Source organism: Canis lupus, chromosome 18 (genome assembly GCF_048164855.1).
Source record: "Canis lupus baileyi chromosome 18, mCanLup2.hap1, whole genome shotgun sequence".
Classification (NCBI taxonomy): domain Eukaryota; kingdom Metazoa; phylum Chordata; class Mammalia; order Carnivora; family Canidae; genus Canis; species Canis lupus.
In genome coordinates, this window is record NC_132855.1 from 26,831,844 (window position 1) to 26,858,647 (window position 26,804).

General features: G+C 35.2%; 1 protein-coding gene and 1 long non-coding RNA gene across 9 annotated transcripts in view; one reads left to right on the forward strand and one right to left on the reverse strand.

The window, feature by feature from the left end:
- The window catches only part of MACC1 (MET transcriptional regulator MACC1), a 98,947-nt gene that overhangs the window by 39,467 nt on the left and 32,676 nt on the right, over nucleotides 1–26,804 (forward strand). For 5 of the 8 annotated variants that reach the window (XR_012010901.1, XM_072783843.1, XM_072783838.1 and 2 more), the window contains 2 exons: nucleotides 21,147–21,269; nucleotides 22,725–24,763. Coding sequence is in view for 6 of the 8 variants with exons in the window: in XM_072783843.1 (XP_072639944.1) it covers nucleotides 21,155–21,269; nucleotides 22,725–24,763 (2,154 nt within the window). In the remaining 2 variants the exon portion in view is untranslated. Of the gene's footprint in view, nucleotides 1–1,410; nucleotides 1,513–4,466; nucleotides 4,643–21,146; nucleotides 21,270–22,724; nucleotides 24,764–26,804 lie in introns of those variants that run through there. The other 3 variants (XM_072783841.1, XM_072783839.1, XM_072783840.1) reach the window with 3 other exon arrangements.
- Nucleotides 1,003–25,458, reverse strand: LOC140608900 (uncharacterized). Its single transcript, XR_012010902.1, has 8 exons — nucleotides 22,691–25,458; nucleotides 21,771–21,865; nucleotides 13,891–13,954; nucleotides 12,323–12,377; nucleotides 10,809–10,865; nucleotides 5,814–5,914; nucleotides 5,508–5,681; nucleotides 1,003–1,132 (listed from the first exon to the last, which is right to left on the reverse strand). It is a non-coding gene; the product is annotated as an uncharacterized lncRNA (long non-coding RNA).

Sequence of the window (26,804 nt, forward strand, 5' to 3'; positions counted from 1 at the left end):
ATTCAATGGCTAAATCTGATTCAGAAAAGTCCCTGGGACTTTACTTAGGGACTAGTTTAATTACTGCCAGGTTTTTCCCAGTCCTCCTGAAAGGAGATCAGACATTGCTTTGATCAATATCTTTTTGTCAGTGGTTTGCTTCTCTTCCCACCATACTGCATGCCTCAGGTATCTGATGCCCTCAGGAACCTCCAGATGTTGTAGTCTTCTTGAGGTTTCTTCGCTAATACCCACTCTTCAGACCCTTCTTTTAATTTCTCTATCTGGATGGGTCAGTGCCAGTCAGGAGGAAGACCTTCTGCCCTCAGGACCTTGCTATTTCAAGGTTTCACCACTAGAGAGTGATGTTTTCTTCTTATGATCCTTTAAATGGTTTATGTTGAAATGGATTTTGTTAAATAAATTTTTCCATAAATGAAATTGTCTATATATTCTAGTGAAAAAATAAGCCTGTATATTGTATGGAATAAAAATTGAAACATACAGTAAAAAAAATTTCTCCTGAAAGCCATGATATTAAGCCTACTACTAAATGATCAAAATTTGATTGAAACTTTTACTGCTTCAGTTGAAATTGAGTGTGAAGATTTGTGACTTTGAATTTTGCAGTTCAAATATGGGTTTTTTAACTTTCCATGGTCTATCTAGTTTTTCTGAAACCGTTGTGCATAATGCAGTTACATTTTACTTTCTTGGTTTTCATCTGGAGACATTTGTAAAATAAACCATGCCTCTAAGTTAATTAATTCCTCAGTTAATTCATTCCCCAGTTATTCCAAGTTAATTAATTCTTCAGTTAATTCATTCCCCAGTTTATTGATGGTACCTACACAAGAATATGTGCAGGTTTTTCTAAATGGACAAAAGAATTTGATATGTATAATCTTAAAAAATCAAAGTCTGGCCAACTTTTAATGCCCAAGAAAGAAAAACGAGTTGTCACTAAGATTCCACATAATCTTTATCTTAGCTATCTTTATTTAATATACAAAAAAATGCATGGCCACATGATTCTTTACTCAGAAGGTCAAAAAATTTAGCTCTACGGAGATTGTATTGGGATGAGGCAAGTGGCAGAACCAGTTGACAGCAAATCTGAGAAGAAAGGAGAGAAATTCCTTGCGGGATAGGTCTGGGAGGAGGAAGAAAGAGAAAATAGCGTTTGCTGCTTCATTGATTTTAAGAAAATCTCAGACTCTTTAATTTTTAACAAAATCCCAAATCACTCAACTCTTTTCAAGCACCACAATTTTAATGTTAAACCGATTTTGGGATTTATCTTCCTGTTGTGAAAAAAACAAACATTTGGAAGTCAGGGACCTAAAATCTGATATTGACCTCATAACCAACTAGGTTAAGTTTTTTTGGTAACTAATAATTTCAATGTTTTAATTTTCATATTTATAAAAGAAGACAACTGAAGTTGATCAGTATTTAAATACGCACCATGGAAAACCAAGTTCTGTGGAATGACTCCAGAGCTCCCCATTCAGTGAACAGGGCAGTAGCAAGGTGAGGGTAGTGAACTTTTATCTTCCTTCCTTTCAAACAGATGGGCTTTACTTTTATTTATTTCTTTTACAACTGTATTTCTTTAAGTTCTGGACAATATTTCCTTTAAAGAAATAGATTCTCCATGCATGAGAAAATTATGTTAGGAACTAATCAATTAAATTATTACTAAAGTCTTTTCAGTTCTAAGGATATGTTTTCTGTGATAATCAATGATAATATATATCACATACAACAGAAACATATATACATATACCAATACACACTGTTATATATTTATATATTACCTTTCCCCAATATGACTCGAAATATCTAATCATAAAAATATACACACAATAAAATTGAAAACAATTAACAATAGAAGCTAAGCCTCACATAATAATGACAAGGTATGGTTAGTTGGGATTGGAAGAGGAAATGACTTATATCAAACAAATCAAAGGTGGGAATATAGGGATATTACTGCAAATGTATAAAAGCCCAGCCTAAGCTTCCTTAGTAGCCAAAGGAAAATCCAAAGCATGAGGTGATGCAGTCTTTTAGTAAAAGAAAACATTAGGAGGAAGAAACTTTTCCTATCCCTAAACTCTGAAAATAATTTGCCATACAGGGCTTTATATGAGAACTCCACAGACAAATTCCCTGATTACAGTTTTACAAAAATATTTAGAAATTTCATATATGGTCACATCTCATCTGTACCATGAGTAAAAACCCAAGGAGGTCAGTGCTGAGCCATCACTCTATAAAGGCCATTTTGATAGGCTGGAGTAAAATGCTTTACTTTTTAATACTGTCTCTTGATTGAAAGTGATTTAGAGATAAGACTAGAAGAACTGTGTGTGTAAATGGTTCCTGTATCCTCTTTCAGTCCCAGCATGGCTTTTAAAGAAAAGATGTGGTAGGTGAGTTTAAATTCACATTGTGAAGACACACCCGAAAGGGAGGCTCTTGAACACAGCACAGTGATGTTTTGTGTGGAAGTAAAGTACCTGACATAGTCTTGCCTTCCTAGTTGCCTACTGAAGCTCTGCCACAAGAGCCCAGAGGTTTAGCTGGCTTGGCCATCACCCAAATGAGGCACAGTGAAAGAGGGAGAGCTACTTCAGAGTCTCTCTTTACTTCTGCCACGAGTTCAGTTTAAAATGGCTTTCCCTGGGTTACTTTAAAGAAAATTAAAAGGAGAGGACATGGGGGCGGGATTTGGTTGCACTGTTTTGGAGAATAGAAGGAGAGCTGGGTCCCTTGCTTCTGTCACCAGTGAACTACGTCCAAACCTGGCTTCCCTTTCAGAGATAAAACCCACTTAACGGTGTGGTTCCACAAATTCCTTATTTTTTAAATGTACCCCATTTCATTTTGGACAGAGTTGGAGTGTGGTGACAACAGACTGGATCTTGGTGATCACATCTTGACGATCCTTCCATTTTACAGATGGACACATGAGGCTCTCAGCAAGCAGAGTGTCACTGCAGTCACATAACTAGCTGGCCGCAAACCTAGAACTCGCTTCCAGATCTTGAGATTTCCCACCAGCATGCCATAATATCCAAAAAATTATTATAATAGTTAATGTTTGCTTTAAATATGTGTACTTGAAGGTGTGCGTGTGTTGTGTGTGTGTCTGCGCGCTTAAATCCATTCCTTTTTGTATAAAGATGGGAGATGTGGAGATGGTGACAGTATTGGCTCTTCGATTTCTGGCCCCTCACAGTTTTACTTTGTCATTCATGAGGTGAAAGAGGAAGAGAAAGAAGACAAACTTCCCCATGAGTCTGAGTTTACCTTCCTAATGACAAATTTATTTTCCCACATCACATTTTGCAAAGATATGAGAAGTGGACTTCCACAGCCCAGTTGGTCTGCTTTCCTGAGATTTGGGCAGTACAAAATTCCCTGAGTTTAGCCACAGCTTTTACAGGATATGTCTTATAAAACCTCATATGCTGATTTCTGAGAGAGCTTGCATCACTTACAATGACCATAATGGGATGTGACTTAGAAGAAAAAATGTGAATAAAAATTAAAGACAAAGTTGCATCTCATGACCATCATCTCAACCATTCTCACTTCTCCAAATTTCTTTCCAGTTTTTATCTGTAATGTATACATTTTTATACTTGCGATCATAGTTTATATAAACTTTCCAAATTAGCTTTTTCACTTAACCATACTATAAACAACTTCTTGTGTTGTTAGAAATTTTGTAAGTAGTTTTTAAAAAGATGACATTGTGCCCTCAGTTGATAGTTTATAATTTATTCAATTATTCATCTGTTATAGAACATTTGAGTTATTTGCAGTTTATTTTTCTATTATATATCATGCTCTGATAAGGAGTTTTATAAACTTAGCTGCCCTTCTTCCTTTTGAGTTATATTCCTGGGGAAAATATAAATTACTGAGAAGGGCTAAAAGAGTTTTAGGATTATGAATATACATTCCCGAGGGACAGATTCTATTTTGTGGGGCCTGAAATTTATACAACTTGGGAAGGGGACCCTTTGAGAAAAATAATACAAATAGTAAACATAAATTTTTAGGGGCCTTCTCATTGCTTTGAAGGAACTCATCACACTAAGGGGCCATAAGCTCAACTTGTATCAACTTCATATTGTCAAAGATTTTCCATCAGATATTATATTAATTTTCAAATTCATAACTCAGATATGAGAACACTTTATCCCTGAATACTGTGTTTTGTGATTTAATTACAGTAGCCAGTATAACCTGGTTGCCTTTAAAACGGATAATTTGCTTTAGTGTGCATTTCCTTGCTTATTAGAAAGACCACATTCCTTATCTCTTGCTACATAATGAACTATCCCAAAACTTAGTGGCTCAAAATAAGCATTTTATTACATCTCACAATTTGATAGCTGTAAGATTCAGGTAGGGATTGGTTGGGTGGTTTTCTGCTCATCATTGTATGGACTGTGGTTCTTGGTTTGCAGATGATCTGGTCTGGAGGGTTCAAGGTGCCTTCACATTCATGTTTGGCACCTTGCAGGGACTGGCTAGGAGTTGGAGCTCCACTGGAACTGTCAACAAGAGCACCCATGTGTAATATCTCCACCAAGGTGGTCTCGGGGCAGTTGGATTTCTTACATGGCAGCTGATTTCACCCAGAGTAAGTTTCCTTCTTTCCTCCCTCCCTCCCTTCCTCTCTCCTTCTCTTCTTCTTCTTTCTCTCTCTCTCTCTTTCTTTTCCAGAGTAAGTTTTCAGAGAGACCTGAATACAAGGCTGCAAGATTTATTATGATCTACACTTGGCAATCACAGCAATCCCAGTTCCTCCTGGATTCTATTAGTCACGCAGATCACTAAGGCTAATAGAAAGTTGTAGGGATTCTCAATGAGAAGAGTAGCAAAGAATTGAACTACTTTATTTACCAAAGACTAAAAAACATTTCTTGATTGCTTACTTCTTGTATTAGTTATCTGTTCATGAACATCATATGTTGGAATTTGAACAGAATTATAAAGGTTTAAGTAAAACATTAATGGCTCCATGGCAGTAAGAAAACACAGATACTATTTTGTAATTTGCAAAAACTGGTTAAATGTGCCTTTATTAAAGTTGGAAAAATCAGATTTTTTTTAAATAGCAGGCTTAAACAAAATCACTAGTTTATAGAAATATATTATATATTACATATTGTATATTATATCCTTGTCTTCTATTTATATCTTATTTGTTTATCATTTTATTCCTTTGGTAAGATTATAAGAACAAGATGCCAGATTCTCACTGGCAAATTTAGATATAACCATTTTAAACAAATACTACAGAGAAATTGGCACAGAAGATAAAAGATGTTACAGCCATTCACCTATTTTCCTTCAGTTTCCCTTTTTTCCCTACTATGTTTTTCTATGTATGATAGGCTTCTGATACTCCACAGTTTTTATTGCCAGCAAAATTCCAGTTAGCTCTTGCTGATGTGATATCCTGGCAAGAGGCTGAGAAGTGAAGGAGATGCAAAGTGACTCACCTCTTATTTGTAGCTTTTGGGTCTCCATCCACAGCAGCTAAAGGCTATGGACTCCAGCATCCTCTGGCCATTCCAATTACCCATAATTCAGAATTCTTCCTTGGTTTCATGACCAGTGCCACCTCAGATATCCTAGCATCTGCCAAGTGGTGCTCCTCTTGGCTCTGCCAGCACCTGTAAGCAGAGCCTGTTGGTAGCCTCAGCTCCAGGTGAGTGGTACCTGCCTGGCAAATCCAGTACCAGTTATAGAGGCCCCAGCTATGTTTTCAGATCAATGTGTAACACACCTTGAACCAGGTTCCTTACCTCCAGCTGAGGTGTGAAGGACCTTGTATGGTTTCTGTTTTCCTTACAGGACCTGTAGGTGCTGTGTTACTGCTAGTCATTTGTAGACATGGATAAAATGTCTAAGGAAGAATGTTTTGATTAGTGCAGCTGGCATGACAAAAAGAAAGGTGAGGGAGTCATTCAAGAAATATTGGAGCTTTCTTTTCTGAGTTTTTACTATCCTCCTTTGTTTATAGGCTTTGTGTCATAGTACCAGTTGTGTTTTGCAAGGGAAGACTGTATTTTCACAAAACAGAAAGCAAATATTATTGGGAGTAATACTCATTTTTCTTGTCAGCGTCTAATTGAATTTTTAACAGAGAAATCACAGTAATATGTCCACTGATCATTCTGTCATTAACAGTTCCACAAGCAGGCTCTCAAAAATTAAAAAAAAAGGTGGGTTATTATTAGAAAAAAAAAAAAAGCTTGTGATTAACCCCACATACACACTTTTTTTTTTAATTTTACAAAAACTAACAGATTTTGGCTTTGTTGCATTTGAAGAAATGAACTGCTCCAGAATTTTCATGCTTTAGAATGTAATCTCTGCAGTCTGTGGGAAGGGGAAAAGGCACTGCTAATTCCTTTTTAAACAAAAGAATCAACAGAATAATGTTTGTTTGTTAATGCCTTGACTCTCATATTCTTAGTTAGTTCTGCAAAATTTGATTTGAGCAAAAATTTTTTTTATTTATTGTCAAGATCCAGTAACGTTATGTTAGTGGTTTGTTAGTTTATTAGCCAATTTCTGGTTTCAGATACTACACAAATGCTAAATAGTAATTAAAATAGTAGGATCAAAATGTTTTGAATAAAGGAAAGTAAGTAGAAAACTTGAAAATTAAACATTTAATTTGGCATAATTGTAATTTTCTTTGATATTCAGCAAACAAAAATAATCTGGTATACATACATTTGAATAAATGTGAAATGTCCTGATTTATTTTTTACCATTTTAAGCCTTTTCCTTTGGCTATTAACTGTATATTTATCCTTCTATCTTTAAAGTACCACTTATTTATAGTTATTCTATGTCCTAGATGTCGTTATTTTATTAAATCACTTTGGAATACAAAAGACTGGTTCATGGGGGAGGCAAGTGGGGGGCAGTGAAAAGATAGTAAGATCATTAGGTTGCCAGTCCTGTAAGATGAAATGATTATTGGAATCAAGGGATTGGCATGAAATACTAATTTATGATAGAATTTTAAGAATTTAAGAAATTTTCTTTGTTCCCATTGTGGTTTCCTCTTCATCCTGTTTTACTCTAAATGTGTCCCTCTTTGGGAACAAACTATAATTTAATCACCATGGCCCATAAATTATGCAAAAAATTTTTCATAAGAAGAGAACATATCTTGTTAAACATTGGAAAATAGACAAAAGGAAAATGAAAATCGGTATTAAGATTCTAACTATTTATACACGTCTTGATAGTACTTTAAAATGTTTGTCGGGGATCGCTAGGTGGCTCAGAGGTTTAGCATCTGCCTTAGGCCTGGGGCGTGATCCTGGAGTCCCGGGATCGAGTCCCACATTGGGCTCCTACATGGAACCTGCTTCTCCCTCTGCCTGTGTCTCTGCCTCTCTCTCTCTCTCTGTGTCTCTCATGAATAAATAAATATAATATTTTTTTAAAAATAAAATGTTTGTTGCAATCTTGTTTCCCTTTCTCTGATTTTCTAAAACATGGTAATAATAATTATATGCATTTGATTTTGGAACACATTTTAAGCTTTTCTGACTTACTGTAGTCTTATAACATACTTTACACTATTACATACTTCCAGCCAGATTATTTTTAACAGCTGCATAATATTCCAGTGAGATGATGTTTCTTAATTTATTCAATTTTGTCTACATTACAAGATATTTATATTAATTTACTTTGGCATTGAAATTGTGTAGTAATGAATATCTTTATGTATGATTAAACTATTATTATTTAGATTTCCTTAGGACTCTCTATAAACTCATTCCCTTTCTTCAAACAAAATAATCCAAATTCCTAAGTCAATCCTTAGATATTTTTATGTGAATCTCCTGAAAGTTTCCACATCATATTTTAATAATTCTCCCACTGGGACTGATCTTATATTTTCAGTATTTCTGGCTCCTGTTTATTTATTTTATTATTTTACCCACTTTTCTGTATGGTTTTAGATTTTTATGGTGTTCCATTCTGACCACAGCCATAATTTCACACATTGTTGATTAATATAATAATTTATATCTATTCTTAGTACAGGGAATAAATATTTTATATTTTTGGAAGTTTTCACTACCCCCACCACCCACCTCAGGAGTGTTCAAGAATCATTTAGAATGCTGTTGGTAAATGCTTCATCTTCCTTATATTGCAAAACTGAAAATTAACATCCCAATTATCAAGTTCCTTTGAGTACATAAGGATCAAAGACGCTTTTAGATTACAAGGAGAGGCAACAAAGGAACATGAGGAAGTAAGGAAGAAAAACAGCTGGAGGAGCCCATGAGCAAAACTTTCCTGAACTGATACCCCATTGTGGATGTAATAGGAGCTCTGGCCATAGGGTGGTAATTCTTGCAGGGGTTCCATCAGAAGCTCCCTACCCCAGGTCTTCTGCATCAAGGACTTTAGGAATATTGCCCACGGATCACTCTGCATATAGCATTAGGGAGTGTGCGCTCTGGAACAAGATTTGTGGGCTTTGGCTCCTGTCCCATTTACTCCCTAGAGTATGATGTTGGATAATTGAATTAATCTTTGCGTACCCAAGTTTCCCCATCTGCCAAAAGAAGACAATAATATGGTGTATCCCCTAGCACAGCTGTGCTGATTAGAGGAGACAACAGCTACAAAATACTTGGATAGATGTTTGGCACAGAGGATGCCCAATGAGTGCTAGCTGTCCATAGTTGCTACAAATTTAATTTAATCTATACTAGACAGTCTTTTTCCTATTTCTGTCAGATTTCTCATGTTTTCAGTATCTTTATTTTCTATTACTATATTTTATTTGCAATGATTTAAAAATACTAAAAGTGAATTTTTCTCACTTTGTTCTGTTTTCATTCTCTTCCTTTGATAATTCAGCAGAATTAATTTTCTATTTCATTTTTATTCATAGTTAAAACCTATTTAAGGAATGTTTCTATTTCCTTCTGTATATTTTATAAGTACCATCTCATTTTTAGCTTGGACATCCAAACCAGTTTTAAGAATCTTCTTTATTTCTTGCCTCTTTTCCATGATTACATGTTGTTTTCATTTTAGTTTATGTCTGTCTGTGTGAGTTTGATTGGAATGCTCATTTTGGCTATTATTTGAATACCAAAAGATATATGCTAGAAAAATAAATGTTTTAATATAGTTTTATAAAAAGCTTATAAGAGATAAGTGGCTAGGATATTGATAGAATTTTAAAGAGCATTTTGTCTCTTAGTAGTTCATTTATTATAATGGCAAACTGTAGGCCTGTGTACACATAAAATTTCTTGGTGATTCAGATTCGATTTTTCTACTTCTTAGAGAGGACCGATAACTATTTACCCTCTATGGTCTTAGTAGGAGGTTGAAGAGAAATATGATATGTGTTTAGAAATGTGGAATAGGGAATGTAAGGGAATATTGAAAATTTTATAAATCTAAGAGAAGGAAAAGAAAAATCAAAGCAAGTAAGTAAAATATGACATAAGATAGTAGAAATTGATGTGAGAAACAAAAGCAGAAGAAAAATCATTAAATTTCCTTACTATCTACAGCCCATTGACAAGTCCTTGAAATAGGCAGTGACCTTCCTCTAAGGACTCAACTGCCTTGATGTTAATACTTTGCAAAGGGCAAAAGGCAATCTTAGCCCAATCCCCAGGATCCTTTAAGTCTACTTTAACATATAAAAGTTCCTTTAGAAATTTCCTTTATCTCTAAGCCCCCAAGATCCATGTTGGCAATCATCCCCCAAAACATATGGCCCACCGATATATCTGAAAGGTCTCATAACTAAGGTTTTATTAGACAATAATAAATGATCCTTTCCCAATAATACCTAGTTCCCTCAAGGTTCTGGAAACCTTGTTTCCAAAATTCCTTAGAGACTTATGCTATCCCTAATCCCTTCCCAACATGAAAGTCTATGAGGCTACTCCTCATGACCCCAGTGCAGCTCTTTCTGCCTACGGGTCCTGTCCCTGTGCTTTAATAAAATCACCTTTTTGCACCAAAGCCACCTCAAGAATTCTTTCATGGCTATCAGCTTCAAACCCTAACATCTTTTCCTACATCAGAAATGAGTAAAACTTGGGAGTTTTTAAGTGATTATAGAAGGATAGCACTCAACTACTTAAAGTTAGAGGTTAATAAAAAGCATAAATTCTTAAAAATCCAGCTATTTGATGTTTAAGGTGGCATATCTAACAACCAGAGGAGTTGAAATACAGCAATAGTAAAAGATATGCCAGGTAAATACTGTATTTCTTTGAATTTAAGATACCATACATTTTAAGGCACACTTATTTTATGTAATACCATAGTGAAAAAGTCAAAGCCAATTAAAATCTGACATCAGTTGCATATGCATCTTGATTTCTAGAGATATTAAACTTACCTTTATATCTTAAAATTGTAGAATATGATAATGAAAAGAAAGTGGTATGGCAATACTAATATCACATGAAATAAATTTAGGTCAAAAAGTATTCAGGGATAAATAGAAACACAGAGGAAAATAGAGAAAATCCATTTTAAGGAAACATAGCCTTTGCATACTTGCATGGGCTTAACAACAAAGCCCTGAACCTTATAAAGCAAAAACTGACTGAATCACAAGACAATTTAACATCTTCAGAATTTTGTTTGAAAATTTTTTTCATATCACCAGCAGAAACTTATAAAACACCATTTATATAATAGTTATAAGCATAGAATATACTTGAACAACATAGTTTAAAAACTTCACCTAATAGACACAAAGGGACTCAGAAATTTCCTACCTGAATTTAGTAATTTGTCCTTTAATTTCAGACATTCTGTATTTCTATATTTCCAACCTTTTAATGAGAAAAGTGATAATGCATTATGTATCACCCCAAACCCTCAACTCCTTTCCTAAATATGTAACAAAAATAGTAAAGCAGACATACACATTAAATACCACACAGTTAATATAGTCATATAAAAACAAAAAAAAAAATCAAAAACTCAATATTGCTTAGTGCCAGTAGCTTCAAGATGCAGGTCCTTTATATATACTATCTTGATTTTGAAATGGCTACTATTGTTCCAGTGTTCTCTTGGTTGGATTTGACATGAAACTTTTAAGTTTTCTTGATATTCTTTAGCTAAAAATTTTCCTTTGAGTTTAGGGGAAATAAATATTTTTTTTCCCTAGGAAGATAATTGGTCAAAATATTGTAATGAGGGATTCACATTTCTATAAAATTTATGTACTAAATACTAAGAAGCTTTTACTTGGAAAATGTTAATCAGAGAGATATTTTTTGGGATATACATGTGTAAGGGAAAGAGAGAGTGAGTGAATGCTAGAAAATGCCACCTGGAGCCCAAGAAAACTCTTCCTAAGCCACAGGTAGAACCTAGACTTATGCTAAAAGCAAGTTTTTACATTTTCTTAATATCTGGAAGTGTCTCCATCTAGATCTTATAATTCTCATAAAAAACAGGAGCCCTGAGCCCGGGTAAAGCAGTGTAAAGGAAAAAGCTTTTCTCCCTAACCTGGAGCAGAATTGGTCTTAGAAACAATTCCTAGGCTATCCCAGGAACGGCCATGCTACCCACAAGGAAGAGAGAGTCCTACAGTTTTCCTTTATCACCCTGATACCTCATGTCTAGTACAATGTCCTAATACATGTTTTTGCCTCTAGAAGAGTTGTCTTCTAGGGGTGGGGCATCTTGAGCTGCCATATATTTTATTATTTCCAGTAACATGTTTTCCTTACAAACAAAATGAAAACAAATATATTTTTATCACATCATGATTTCATGGCTCTCAATCTTCATTGTATATCAGAATCTCCTGAGAGTTTATGATACTGGGCTCCATCCCAGGATCTTGGGATTGGTTTGGGGCATCTACATATATATTTTTTTAAGTTGTGAAGTTGATTTTGATGAAGGAACCATTGAGAACCACCGTTGTACATTAAGCTGGTTAGGGCAAATGGTTAGGGAGCTGGCCAGAGCAAAATTCTAGAGGACCCTGACCTGGCACCAGGTGGTGCTGTGGACACAAGTTGAGCCTCCTGCCATTTTCCCCATCTGTTCGTGAGGAGCCCAAGGCTCCCACAAGGGTTTCAGCAGAGGGAAACACAACTCTTAAACCTGAGTATTACCCTTGTTTTTAAAGAAGGGGGGCATAGAGAGAAAGAGAGAGAAAGGGCTTGTTCTTGGAAAGGTTTGTAGTCTGTTTGGGCTGCTAAGGAGAGGGTTCCATTTTTCAGGCTGATTTAATGAAATAAAAAGGACAATGATGGAAAATTCTATTCACTCCATTCTGGATGATTTCCTTTGTGTTTAATTTGCTGTTCCCATTAGAATAATATCTGAAAGTAAAAAAATAAAACAGAATTTAAAACATTAAAATTAATCATTCTTGTACAGCTCAGATATATGTATTTGCTTCTCTTTCTCTTGATGGTTTCAAATATTTTAAAAATTTGTATAGAAAGAAGGAATTTACATTGAATATTTTACATCCTTCCTTGTGAGATCATGTGTTTATAGCCCTATATTTGTAATTACAGTGACTAACCATCCTGGTTTTCACTGAGCTGAGAAGTTTCAGATTTAACACTGAGTGGTCCTGGGTGAACCCAGATGGATGGTTGGTCTACCTACTTGTAACCTATATGTTCATTTGGGAAGCTGTGTTTTCCTGTTATTTATCCTTCTAAGTAGAACTCAACACCTCTCATTATTCAGTATAAACTTTTTTTTTTGCATCAGTGAGTCATATCGAGATTTCTGAAGATTATATGTAAGAACTAGATAGTAAGGTTAGCAATGGATACCTCTTAGTGTTTCATTGAGAATATTCTCATTAGTTACATCTTCCTATTCCCCATATCCCTTTTAGGCTGCAATCACCTGCAGTCCTAACTCTCTACCCCATCAGTTGGTTTCCATTCTTACATAGGAAAACTTTAGTTTCTTTTAACTTTTTTCTTTAGACTTCTTGTATACTCCATCACTACTTGATACTATCTTCAAATAAGTGAAATTTTGAAGATTTGTCTCTCAGAAAGGAAATGATCTTCTAGTTTCCAGTATTCTGAGAGCAGTGAAGTATTATTAATAACAAAAATATTTATTGTTTGACTAAATTGTGTGTATATATATAATCTGTCATATATATCTATAAAATTATCCATTTATCCATTCATCCATCTACCTGAATACATGTATTCACATAGGTACGCATATTAGAATTTTCTAGGTTTGTACTTTGATAAACACTCCCTACTTTGCACACTATTCCCAGTTTACAATTGACAAATAAAAACACAGTAAGTCCCTGGAACTTTAAAAATTAGACATGATAAATTGTGGAGAACTTAGGGGAAACTCTTGCTTTATGCATTGGATGATGTGGCATAGTGTTCCTTTTTAAAATCTACCAAACTTCATTCATGTGTTCTACCAAACTTCATTCATGTGTTCCATCTCACAGCAATTACCATGAACACTCTGTTCTCATTTAACAGCCACTGAACATTGACATTTGCTTTCTGTCAAGAAGGTAGACTTTGTCAGATGATATGTAGATGATTCACACCAGTGTTTAAGTTCAAAACAAGAAAGACTGTGGGTGTATACAAAATGTCTGTCAGAGGCTATGTTTCTCTTGGCAAAGAATATTGGGAATCTTATCACTAGTTCTGTCCACTAAGAGTGGGGCAAGTATTGGCTGAAAAACATTAGATTTTTGTTGAAAAGGGACTGATAAACTATAGTTGGGGAATAATATGGTGTTTTTAAATTATCTTTAAAGAGGTAAAAAAAGCATTTCAGACATTGAATACTCAGTTAAGCTAAAATGATGAAATTTCACAATACCTTTCCTCCTTTCTCTTTTCTCATATTCCTTAAGTATCTTTGTCAGTAGCCACTCTTACTCTTGCTAGAATCAACAGAATTGACATAAATGTGAGAAAATAAAACAAACAAGAACTATCATTTTAAACAGTAATTGGCATTAATTGGAGATTTGTGGTATTTAATCTGCACAACAGCTTTTTAAAATAAAACAACTTTATTGATATGTAATTCACTTACCACCACTGCAACTACTTAAAGTAGATACGTTTGCACTCTATCAATGAGAAAAAGTGATGCTCAGACCATTGTATTCATTTGTAACCTTTGTTTCAAACTTGTCTAATTTTAAAGCCTGTATTCTTTCTACTATACCCTAGTGCTTCTGTTGTCACAAGACCAGCACTCTTTTTGGCAGGAATAATGCAAATAATTGTTAAAATGTTCTATAGAGAGTGATGAAAAGGAGATTGAATTCCAAAATACAACTGGTCAGTAGTCATTTTTTTTTTCTCTTAGGAAGTAAGGTTAGAATCTCAAGCCATCTGAGGGAGAGCAACTCAAGCTTCTCAAGTGGGTCCAGTTGGAGAAATTGTTTCTATATTTTCAGGAATAACAGGAGGAAGAAATCAGAAGAAAAGAAAAGGAGACAGCTGGTTGTGTCACTTTTTATAGCCATTTGACTATTAAAGCAGTACTATGAAGATTGTGGGCTCGGTATATAATAATAAAAGTAACACATAGAAATACTTGCTGCTTTTCTTCTTCCTCTTCTTCTGCTTTTGCTTCTTTTTTACAGATGATAAATAAAATCACAGAAAGGTTTAGCAACTTTCTCAAGTTTATACCCAGGGTCTTAAAACAAGAGAATTCTAATTTCAAAGCCTGTATTCTCTGAACTTTCCCAAAATGCATTTACAAACAAACAATACTGCTGATAGGTGAAAAGCAGATCCCATGATGTTAAGTATTCTATAAAGTGGAGGAGTTTTGCAGTGTATGAAGCTTACAAGAAAACAAAGAATTAGGCTCAGGGCCTTGGAAAGGGTTGTGCAAGTGAGGGTCCTACAGGTTTAGCTTCATTAGCCACATTGTAAATCCCAACTCTGGTTCCATGCCTTTTGAATCAGTACCTTTTGAAAAATACAAGTCAGGAAGTTTTTTCTTGCACTGAAGGGTGCAAGAAAAAAAAAAAAGGCTTAAGGTCACTGTTATGTAGCCAAAATTGTATCCAAGAACTTATGCAACAATTAAACTTGTTCTGTTACTATGAATAGGTTTTGCAGCTAATTTATCTTTGAAGGCTATCTAGGAGCATGCAAAACTTAAAGTTGAGAGACACATCACTGGGAATCTTATACGGCAACAGTGGGCATTTGATAACAAATTTATTAAATGTTTTCACAATGCAAGTACTAAATCCTTGTTCTGTGACTATAAGGTTAGTACTCATATGCTTTTGTGGGGCAGCAATAGCACAACCATGTTCTGAGGAACATTTCAGGCTATGTCACAGCTACCATATACAAAGGTAGAATTATCTTCTGTTTAAGGCCTACATTTGAGCTACTTGTCTCGATTTTTACAAGAGTGTGATTCTCATCTTTAACTTAGCTTATTGTTTGGGTCTTTTTTCATTCATTTTTATAAATTTATTTTTTATTCGTGTTCAATTTGCAACATATAGAATAACACCCAGTGCTCATCCCGTCAAGTGCCCACCTCAGTGCCCATCACCCAGGCACCCCCCCCCCCCCCGCCCACCTCCCCTTCCACCACCCCTAGTTCGTTTCCCAGAGTTAGGAGTCTTTCATGTTCTGTCTCCCTTTCTGATATTTCCCACTCATTTTTTCTCCTTTCCCCTTTATTCCCTTTAACTATTTTTTATATTCCCCAAATGAATGAGACCATATGTTTGTCCTTCTCCGGTTGTTTGGGTCTTAAAGAGAAAGTGCTGCTCTCTGTCCTCATCAAGAGCTAAAACATCTAACTCTATGAAGGTTGAGAAGTGGAAACAGTTGAAAGAAAGTAAATATGATGGGTTTTACTAGACCAAATGACCTATCCTGGCTTTTTCTAACCTAACATGTAGTCTTAGATCCATATCTGGATAATGAGGCAGATGGCTACTTAGCTGGACTCAATGCTTTCCATCTGATTTGACACAATTGCCCTTGGGCAAGATACCATCAGCGCACATCATGAAAGAGTTCCATGAGAGAAAACAGGTGTTGAACATAGAGTAAAGGGTGGGGTGAGGATGTTGTTCCCAGCAGTCCTGATGATGCTGGTGCTTCTGCTAAGTGATTTATTTGTATTGTATGATCACTGTGAGGCTTGTAACTAGCAATATTTTCCTTGCTGTGATCTCTTTGAGAAAGGGAGAGACAGATTTGTGGTTTATTGTTGGCCATATATGGAACTTAAAAGCATGGTATTCATAAAATTACTTATTTTGGGTTTCCTACCAGCTCTCTGTAAGTATCGCCCTAATCACTGGCTTGTGTTTTTAATTTTTTTAAATTTCTGAAGAATAATATGCACTTGCTTGTCATTTAAACACATTGTGTTGAGTATTTGTAAGCATTTTCAAATTCTTTTTACATTAAGGAAAGGAGTATGGGGGCGGGGAGCTGTGCACACAGCCCCCCCATCCTTAAAATGAATATCATTATGATGGCAAATTTTTATTATTAGTTTACAGGCCTGAGATATTCCTTTTAGTGTATCTACTTAGAGCCTTCATGTTTTCCCTTCCAGACTGAGGCTTCTGTGAAGGTTCCTTGGCTACATCATTAAACTAAACATAAAACAATTTCTGATCACTGTTTCTCTGTTCCTGATTTGTGTTCATTAATATGTTATCCTGAACAATTATCATAATTTTCCTGAACTTCAATACTATCATTGATGGAAGGGTAATAAGATAGAAAGGAAGTGAGGAAGTGATAGACATATTAATGTGGTAATATTAACAAGATGGAATATTTTGAGTTACCAAGATTGAAAGCATCATAGAAATTATTGCGCATTACTAGTACTGCTTATAAAGTATCAGGGTCCCTGCTGCCCACCCCAAAGAATCTAATGAAGCCACTTTCCTTGGGGAAAAATTCCCTATCAGGTTTTTTGAATCTTTGATCATAATGACCAGAGATAACAAACTATTTAATTATTGGTTTATAGAATGTAAATTACTAATGAGAAAGTGCCACAAGCCCATCAGAAGGTGCTCTGGGGGTAACATCCAGTAAGGTCACACACACCATGGTAACATTAAATAAAATCATACCAGGTGAGAATCATCAGCTGATTATGGTTCCTTACCTTCTGAGAGGTATGAGCCTCTCAGACTATTTATTCCTTTATTTTTCTGTATATGTATTTATTTAAAGAATTTTAAAGTTTTCTTGAGAGAGAATGAGTGCAAGAAGAAACAGAGGGAGAGAGACAAGCAGACTCTGTGGTTGGGGGCTTGATGCAGGGCTCTAGGCAGGGCTCTACTCAGGCACTCTTGAACCCCCTCACCTATTTAACCCAACAAAGGAACACATTTTAAAGGAATAATTATTTTAAATGATACTGCTTCCCTGGCTACTCTTGCAAACATTCTTCTCCCCACCCTCCTAAAATTTTCTGGGGTCTTGGCTAAGTTGTATAGTTGGTAAATATTCCCAGTTGCTTAAGGTCTAGTTTAAACAGTAAAATAAATGAAGAACAAAACTTTGTTCATTGTGGGTTTTTTTTTTTTTTTGAGAAAAAAATAATGGATCATGTAGGATCAGAATAAGTGTACTAAAAAGACATGTTTGACAAGAATATGTCCCCAATTAAATGAGTAGTCAGCTGCTCTTTTCCCACTTATTCATTTTAGCCAAGACTGACTCATGCTTCTTTAGACAAAATTTTAAAAATTCCCTTTTGGGAAAGCAATTGCCATTGAGCATGACATTTAATTGTAAGAAAACACAGGGAAATGACAAATATGGCTAGTGCTATTTGCACCTGTGTAAACAAGCAATGCCCTCCGCCCAAGGCCCCCACCATGGGCCTTTCAGTCAAAGGTTTTTCCTGTATACCACATCTCTTTCCTGTATTCATAGAAAAAAATTCATATTTAGGGTGAAGTCCTGCGAGATTGTGTGTGTGTGTAAACAAAAAGAATCAGAGAAGGAGGATTTGTTGGGGGATAGTGAGAACAGCCAGAGAATAAGGAGAAATCTATTAGGCCAAGAAAAGAACTTAGCGTGGTGGTTTTCAGAATGCGGTTCTCAAAATTTTGCCCCTTTCTGTTAACTCAGAACCACAACATCACATCACTTTGCCACTTTGTTAGAAATGCAAAACCTCAGATGGAATCCCAGACTTTCCGGATCAGAAACACAGAGTGGGTCCAGCAAAACCGTCTTTGAACAAACCCTCCAGGTGATTCTAGTACCACTGATGTTTAGAACCACTGGCATGATCTGCTTGGGTGACTGGAGAAGAAGGCTACCCCACAAAGAATTCTAGCTGACAACCACCTGTACCTTTGTTTCTGAAACGTTATGACCCTCCAGGACCACAACTGTGTAACTCATCATTCTGATTCTTATGTTGCTGAGAACTTCTAAATGCATTTCACTGGGTTATAAATATTTTTTTACATCAAGGACCATTAGCCTCAAAGGAATCCTAGATATAATTTGTTCCTTTCTGCTCTTTCCCCCACAAGAAATTAAGGAGTTTTAGGGAGCTTTCTGTCTAAATTGATTTTCCATTAAAAATACACTTTTAGGGCAGCCTGGCTGGCTCAGCGGTTTGGCTCCGCCTTGGGCCCAGCTCGTGATCCTGGAGACCCCCGGGGTTGGGTCCCACGTCGGGCTTCCTTCATGGAGCCTGCCTCTCCTTCTGCCTGTGTCTCTGCCTCTCTGTCTCTCTGTTTCTCATGAGTGGATAGGTGAAATCTTTAAAAATGCACTTTTATCTTTTTGAAAAATACTTTTTCATTTAAACATTTTTATTCATTTTAATTTGATTTGCTTAATTTTGCTCAAGGATGTGTATTTAATTTTCCGTCCTAAAGTTTTGGATACATATGGCATGCCAAGGGCTTTAGTTTTGGACATTAAATTTGGTAAAATCAACCACAAAATTTGAGGATCTGCCAGGAAACTTGACGTTTAAGTACAAATTGCATATTGCAAAATTTGGCTTTTCACCCAAACTTCCCATCTCGTTTCACATAGCAGAGGAAAAAATTGCTATTTCACCATTTGAATTTTTAAAGTATGCCACATAAGGGATAATTTTTGCATTTGTTTATTCGTTATGTATGGAAAACATGTTTTCCCCACTTCTTTTCCTTTTTTCCCCTTTCCTCTTCTCTCCTTGTTAATTTTGTTCTTTACTTCTTGATACCAAAAAAAAAAAAAAAAAGGCTTTTGGTTTCTTTAAAAAATAGAATAGATGTCTTTGAAATAAAATGTCAAGAACTTGGAAGAAGAGTATGACAAGAAGAATCAAAGGCGAAAGAGGTACAGTTAACACCTAAAGGAGAAAAAGAACTAAAAGTTTAGCATGACTGGTAGTTTGAACTAGAAAGTAGGATACTCTCAGAATATAGGGTTGAGAACCTTGAGTCTGAGATGGGGTATATGGCATCCTGAGTCATGCATGGGCTGTATAGAGTAGCTGTAACGTTCATGAGGAATTATTTCTGGGTCAGTCACTCACCAGCTATTTGACCTTGTAGGTTAGTTATGTCCTGTTGCTGAGATTCATTTTTCTACTCTGTAAAATCTTACTGAAAACATCTATTTTTCAGGATTGTCATGGGACAAAGAAAACATATATGTAAAGAAGGCTGAGTCTCAGCAATGGGACGCTTACTGTTAGTATGTACTGATGCTTTTAGTTGTAATTCATGTTTTCATAATTACATGGAACTTCACTGAATTAAAACGCCATATTTACTTATCCATTCATATGCCAAAGAATTCTAGTGTTTTGTTAATATAATATAATGCATATCTGTGTATATCTTTTCTGACATACATGTACATGGTTTTACTAGAACAAATAATTGAGATTGGAATTGCTGGGTACTAGAGTATAAGCATCTTTCCTAGATAATGCCAGATTGATTTTTAAGTAGTTATACCAATTAACACTTTTTTTAAATTATTAAGTGGGCTCCACACCAAGCATGGAGCCCAGTGTGAGGTCTGAACTCAGGACCACAAGATCAAGACCTCAGCTGAGATCAAGAATCAGATTCTTGGAACGCCTCTCTCTCTGTGTGTCTCATGAATAAATGAAAAAAATCTTAAAAATAAAAAAAATAATCAGATTTTTAACTAACTGAGCCACCCAGGCATCCCTGATTTGTTGAAGTCTTTTAGAATCCAGTCATTTTTTTTTCTTTTTCAGTCATGTAATGGAAATATCTTCTCCCATTTTTTTTTGGTTTATGTTTTACTTTTTGTAAATGATGTCCTTTGATCTATAGGATTTCTCATTCTTCTTTAATATGGTTTACATTTTGTACTTGTGCTTTGCTTAAGAAATTCTTCTCAGAAAGCATAAAGGTAATTTCTTAGATTTTAAAGTTTTGCCTTTTTAGTCTTTAAATCTCTTAGAATTGATTTTTGTGTATAATCAATGTAATACTTTTAAGCATGGACAACCAATTGTATCTTCATTCAAATTATTGAATAATCAATCCATCATTTCTATACTGCTCTGTGTGGCAAATTCTGTCATATATCAAGTTTTCATGTTTCTATATAAATTTAACATAGCTTAAGGAATTACGAACACATACATATATGTGATATGTTGTGATTTCTCTTGGAACTGCAATGAATGTATAAAAGAATTTAGGGGAGAATTTCCAGTTTTGTGAATGTTTGTTTTCCAGTCACCAAACAGGAATTTCCTGTTTATTGTAGTTTCAACTTACTATTCTTTTTTGTTATCCTTGGGATTTTCATTACTTTTTTTATAGGATCAGTAATACATTCTAGTTTTGCTTGTTAGTATTAATTCAGAATGTGAGTATTTTTCAGTGAAGTGCTAATAATGCATATTTTAGGATATCTAGTCCAACATCCCAATAGAAGTAGGGGATCAATTAGAGTATTTTTATACTCTATTCTATAGAATTCTATAGAATAGTATACTTCTATACTCTGCAGTTTTCTACTTAAGTATGTGTGAATACTTTAAGTATGGTTTCTCTGCCAACCTGTATGTGTATGCTTATACAATTTGTTATTTACTTATTTATTTTGTAGGTGGAAAAATGATAACCAGTGAAAAAGCCCAACTTTGGCTAGGAGGAATTTCACAAAGTAGATCTGAAGGAAATTTGTTTGACATGGAGGCTCAGAAATCCTCAAGAAAATTCCATATTACAGGTATGAGAACTTATAACATGTAATTTTTTTACCCGTCACCGATAACTATTGGAGGGCTACCTCTGAAAAGAGCTACAGAAGAATTAAAACTACAAAATTATAAACTTATTGTAGAAATACTTACACTATTATTAAAAAGATGAACAAAATAAAATAGCATAGCCACCTGATTACATAAACCTTAGGAGAAGGCAAAAATTCATTATTAAGTGAATGATATATGCAGTAAATATAATGAATTTTGGGGTTAAAGATATCTTAGAGTTTGGAGTCGGTAAGAAATCTTCATGAAGAAACCTTCATAAAAGAATTGAATTGATCCTGAGAGGAAAAGTAAGTTTTACGAGAGTTAGATGAAACCATATTGAAGAAACATGGAAATGAGAAATGCAACTTTTATTTTTCAAATACATCTTCTAACTTTTAATATGTGATGCTTAAAACTCATTTCAAATAAGATATAGTTCTATACATATTAAATAAAAAACTCTGACAGTTTACTTGAATTTCTTCTTCAATTTTGGCTGGCCAGTTTGGCTTTTGTTTTCATGAAAGCAGTACCAGTTTCACAAAGTTCTCAGAATCAATACCAGTATCTGTTGAGAAATGACCAAGGATTAGTTGCCCTAAACATTAAAAAATCACTAATATTTGTGAGATATATAGTCATGTATTGCTGATTCTTAAAATATTCACTTGTCAAAGTAATAACATGTTTTCATTTCATAGAGGTAAGCCTGTTCTTTGTCATTTTAAACTCGGAAAAGCTCAATGAATTCTTTCAAGTAGTAAATCTAATGGTGATCTATTTTTCAATGTTCATTTTCTTGAAATTTATGTTATTAAAATTTATCAGCATAAAGCTAGCAGGAAATAGTTTAAGAAATGCATTACTGTCTAATTGGCATATTGTCTCTTGGCATATTGTTTTTTAAAAATTATTTTAGCTATTAACAGATGCTTTATTTGATTTTTTTACATGTGGACTATTATCAGGAAAGAAAAACATTAAATGAACAATCTACATATAATGAGACTGACTAGTGTTTAGAAAAATTTGGATAGTTGACTGAATTATTCTGTTTGTTCAGAGGTTTTCTTTTGTGGAAATGAAATATAAAACAATAAGGCATAAGTATATGTAGTCTGGGTAATTTTCAAGGAAATGTGTTCAAATGATTATTATCTGAATTTTTGAACACTTACTTGTAAATGACAGTGTCCTATGACAAAATAACATTAAACATGGACAAAATAAACTGGTAGAACAGTTTCTCTTCCCTTATAACATGACAATTTGAGAAAATTTAACATTAATTTTGTAGTAGCTATTAGACTGATGATCAAAAAGCAAAATAAAAAGTCTTGAAGTTTTAAGCTATAAGAACTAGTCTTGCTTATATCTCAGAATGTTACCTCACCTTTGTTTTGCTTTATTTTTGTCTAAATAACAAGAACGTCCAGACCCAGGATTTCTTCTCAATTGGTCAGATCGTCTCACACGTCAAGGCAATAATGTTTCCAAGGCTACAAATCCATTTTGGAATGAACTGTCTGCTTCTAACCCATTTTTGGATGACATAACTCAGCTAAGAAATAACCAGAAGAGAGATAATATTTCCATCTTGAAGGAAGATCCTTTTATTTTTTTTAGAGAAATAGAAACTGGAAATTCTTTTGATTCTTCTGGTGATGAACTAGATGTGCATCAGTTGCTTAGGCAGTCTTCTGCACAGACATCTGGAAGATCTAAAAGTGTTTCAGAACTTTTGGACATTTTAGATGGCACAGCACATGGCCATCAGAATATACATAACTCTGGCCAGATACTGGAACAAGACTTAGAATGGCTTCAGGATGATAGAGAGGCTTATAAAATGGCTTGGTTAAGTCAACGCCAGCTGGCCCGTTCCTGCTTGGATTTGAATATAATTAATCAGAGTCCTGGATGGGCCCAAACACAAGTTGCAGAGACTGTGATAGTTTGTAAATTAAGCCACCAAGGAGGGTCAGTACAATTACCTGAATCAGATATCACTGTTCATGTGCCCCAAGGCCATGTAGCCGTGGGAGACTTCCAAGAGGTGTCTCTAAGGGCATTCCTTGAACCTCCACAAATGCTTAACCATGATCTTTCATGCACTGTAAGCCCACTGTTGGAAATCATGTTAGGCAACCTTAACACAATGGAAGCCATTTTGCTGGAGATGAAAATAGGGGCTGAAGTGAGAAAGGATCCTTTCAGCCAAGTCATGACAGAAATGGTGTGTTTACACAGCCCGAGTAAAGAAGGCCCTTTCAAAGTGTTGAACAACTGCTATATTTATAAGGACATCATCCAAGTCAAGCTAATAGACTTGAGCCAGGTGATGTATCTCGTGGTTGCTGCACAAATTAAAGCTACTCGGTCACCAGCTGCCACCGTTTGGGATTGTATCCACAAAACCACGTCAGTAGGGATTTATGGGCCCAGATATATTCATCCCAGTTTCACTGCTATTTTCATAGTTTGTGGACACAGTTATATGCCAGGAAAGCTTACAATCTCAGATATAAAGAAAGGTGGAAAAAATACATCTCCAGTTGTGTTTCACCTCTGGGGGAAGCATTCGTTCTTACTTGACAAGCCACAAGATTTAAATATTTCTGTTTTTTCATGTGATCCTGATTTTGAAGTAAAGGCAGGAGAAAGGAAAGAAATTAAACAAAAGCAGTTGCTAGCAGGTGAAGTAGTTAATCAACAATTTTTATTTTCCTTAATTGACTCCAGAGAAATGCACTTGTGTGTTTTCCGTGTTCAGATGGAGCCTCCTGATGGTAAAGCAGTGACACAGTTCTTTGTCACTACACCTGATCCAGCTCCCAACCTGAAAAGATTCTCAAATCTGCCAGGTGATTTGCAGGAAGAGAAGAAAATCAAGTCTGCTCCATTATTACCAAAAGTGTGTGTTAAATATCCCACATTTCAAGACAAAAATATGAACTTTAACAACTATGGAGTAACCCTGAAGACAGTGCTAAGGCAAAAAAAGAGTGACTACTTACTTGAATATTTCAAAGGGGACACAGTAGCTCTTCTTGGAGAGGGTAAGGTAAAAGCCATTGGGCAGTCCAGAGTGAAAGAATGGTATGTAGGAGTCCTCAGAGGTAAGGTTGGACTTATACATTGCAAAAATGTCAAGGTGATTGCAAAAGAACAAGTCATATCTATGTCAGATAATGTCTTCACAACCAGAAATCTTCTTGAGCAAATTACCCTACCTTTCAAAAAACTGACTTACATCTACTCAGTTGTATTGACTTTGGTTTCAGAAAAAGTTTATGATTGGAAAGTTTTAGCTGATGTCTTGGGTTACTCACATCAGGCACTAGAAGATTTTGATCAAATACAAGCAGACAAAGAATCAGAAAAAGTTTCTTATATTGTAAAGAAGTTAAAGGAAGATTGCCATGCAGATAAAAATACCAGGAAGTTTCTTTACGAACTTACTGTGGTGAGTATTGCTTGATCACAGTAATTTGTTTACCATAGAGAACTTTATTAACTTGGGAATATTTATAGAAACATGTGACAGAAGTTAAAAAATTCTCAGCAGGCTCAAATAAACTGAGTCACTTTATAGCAAATACAGTGATTTTCTTACAAGATCATATAATTGATTTCTTAGTTTTAATATTCAAGTGTGATTTTCCCAGAAACTAGGCTCCTGAGGATCATGTTTCAAAGGCACATTAAAGATTCTGTTTGTGCTAGAGTACAGCAGTTAAGAGATCTCTTCTCCTCCTCTGTCAAGTAGTTGAATAGCTTTTAAAATATCAGAGCAGCTTCAATAACATGGAAGTAAATAATACTAAATTGCTGAGGTGCCTGGATGGCTCAGTTGGTTAAGCATAGGACTCTTGGTTTTTGGCTCAGGTCATGATCTCGGGGCAGTGAGATTGAGCCCTTGTGGGATTGAGCCCAGAGTGGGGCTGCATGCTCAGTAGTCTGCTTGATTCTCTCCCTCTGCACCTCCCTCCTCATACCCTCTCACACTCTCTCTCTAGAGTGTCTGGGTGGCTCAGTTGATTAAATGTCTGACTCTTGATTTTGGATCAGGTCATGATCTTAGGGTCCTGGGATCAAGCCTCATGTTGAGCTCTGCCCTCTGCATGGAATCTGCTTGAGATTCTCTCTTTCTCTCTCCCTCTGCTCTCTCAATCTCTCTAAAAATAAATAAAAACATCTTTTTTTTTTGAAAGGCAAACTGAAACAAGATTGATTAACTTGTCCATTCTTGTAGGTCCACTATTTAGAGGTTTTTTTGTTTTTTTGTTTTTTTTTTTTTTTACTTCGCAGTGTTTTGTTTTTAAAACATGCTGTTAAAATTTTTAAAAACCCATATCGTCAATGTCCTTTATTTTATCAAGCTAATATGCTTCTTGTGTATGCAATGCATCACAACCCCAAAAATGATCTAATTCTCTTCTTAGTCTTCATGTTTTAATAAAACTCTCAGGATCATTTTTTTTCAACATAACATTTACTTCATTGTAAGGCTCAGTGGAGAGTTATAAAATAGATAAAAGAACTATTTTGCCTTTAAAGTGGAAATTCAGTATTTTATAAAAGTAAAAAGAAAAATCAAGAGTATATTCCTAAAGTGACTATAATATGAATACATAAATAATAATAATGGTAGCTAACACTCCTTTAGCGTTCTCTATGTGTTTGACCCTGTGCTGAATTCCCTATACACACTATCTCACTTAACCATAGCAACTCTATGGAGTAAGTATAGCTAGCCAGAAGCTTCATCCTACTAAGATAGTCTTGGGAGGCTGGGAAACTTGCCCAAGATCCCATAGTTGGTTAGTATCAGAAGTAGATTTGAGTTTGGTTCTAAAGCCACACTTAATACTATTATACTTTCCTAAATCAGTTATGAATGTGTGTGTGTGTGTGTGTGTGTGTGTGTGTGTGTGTGTTTATGTGGTCTGGTATAAAAGTTTGTGTGAATATGTATTTTGAGCATGTAGTAAATACCATTATAACTGCAAGACTGGGGCCCCCCGAGAGATGAGTAAGATTACAGAGGTAGGTTCATGTAGAGAAGGAGAGCTTTAATTGAGGTGTTGAGGTGCACATGGAGGAGAGAGTTTTTTGGAGAGGAATTTATTCTGAGACACTAGTTATAATTTAATAAATAAATAGTATATATAAAACATTTTCTTTCATTATTTTTATGATTCTACAGTGATACTGACGGGGTTAAATTTTACAAGCCCCAATATCCAGTTGTTCAATAGCTAGTTTTATGATGGGGTGCTGAATTCTCCATCTAGGCCATTTAGAGTCATTGGCTAATGTACCTGTGTGAAGCTGCATGTGCATTTTGCAGCAGCTCATTACATCTCATTACCTCTGCATTAGCTCGTGTTCAGCATGGACTCATGAAGGCTTGAATTGAAAATTGCCTTCTTGTTTCTCCTAGTGACCAAAAAAAAGTTATTTTTTGGCCAAATGGTCTGGAAGTTTAAACCTAATCATACCTG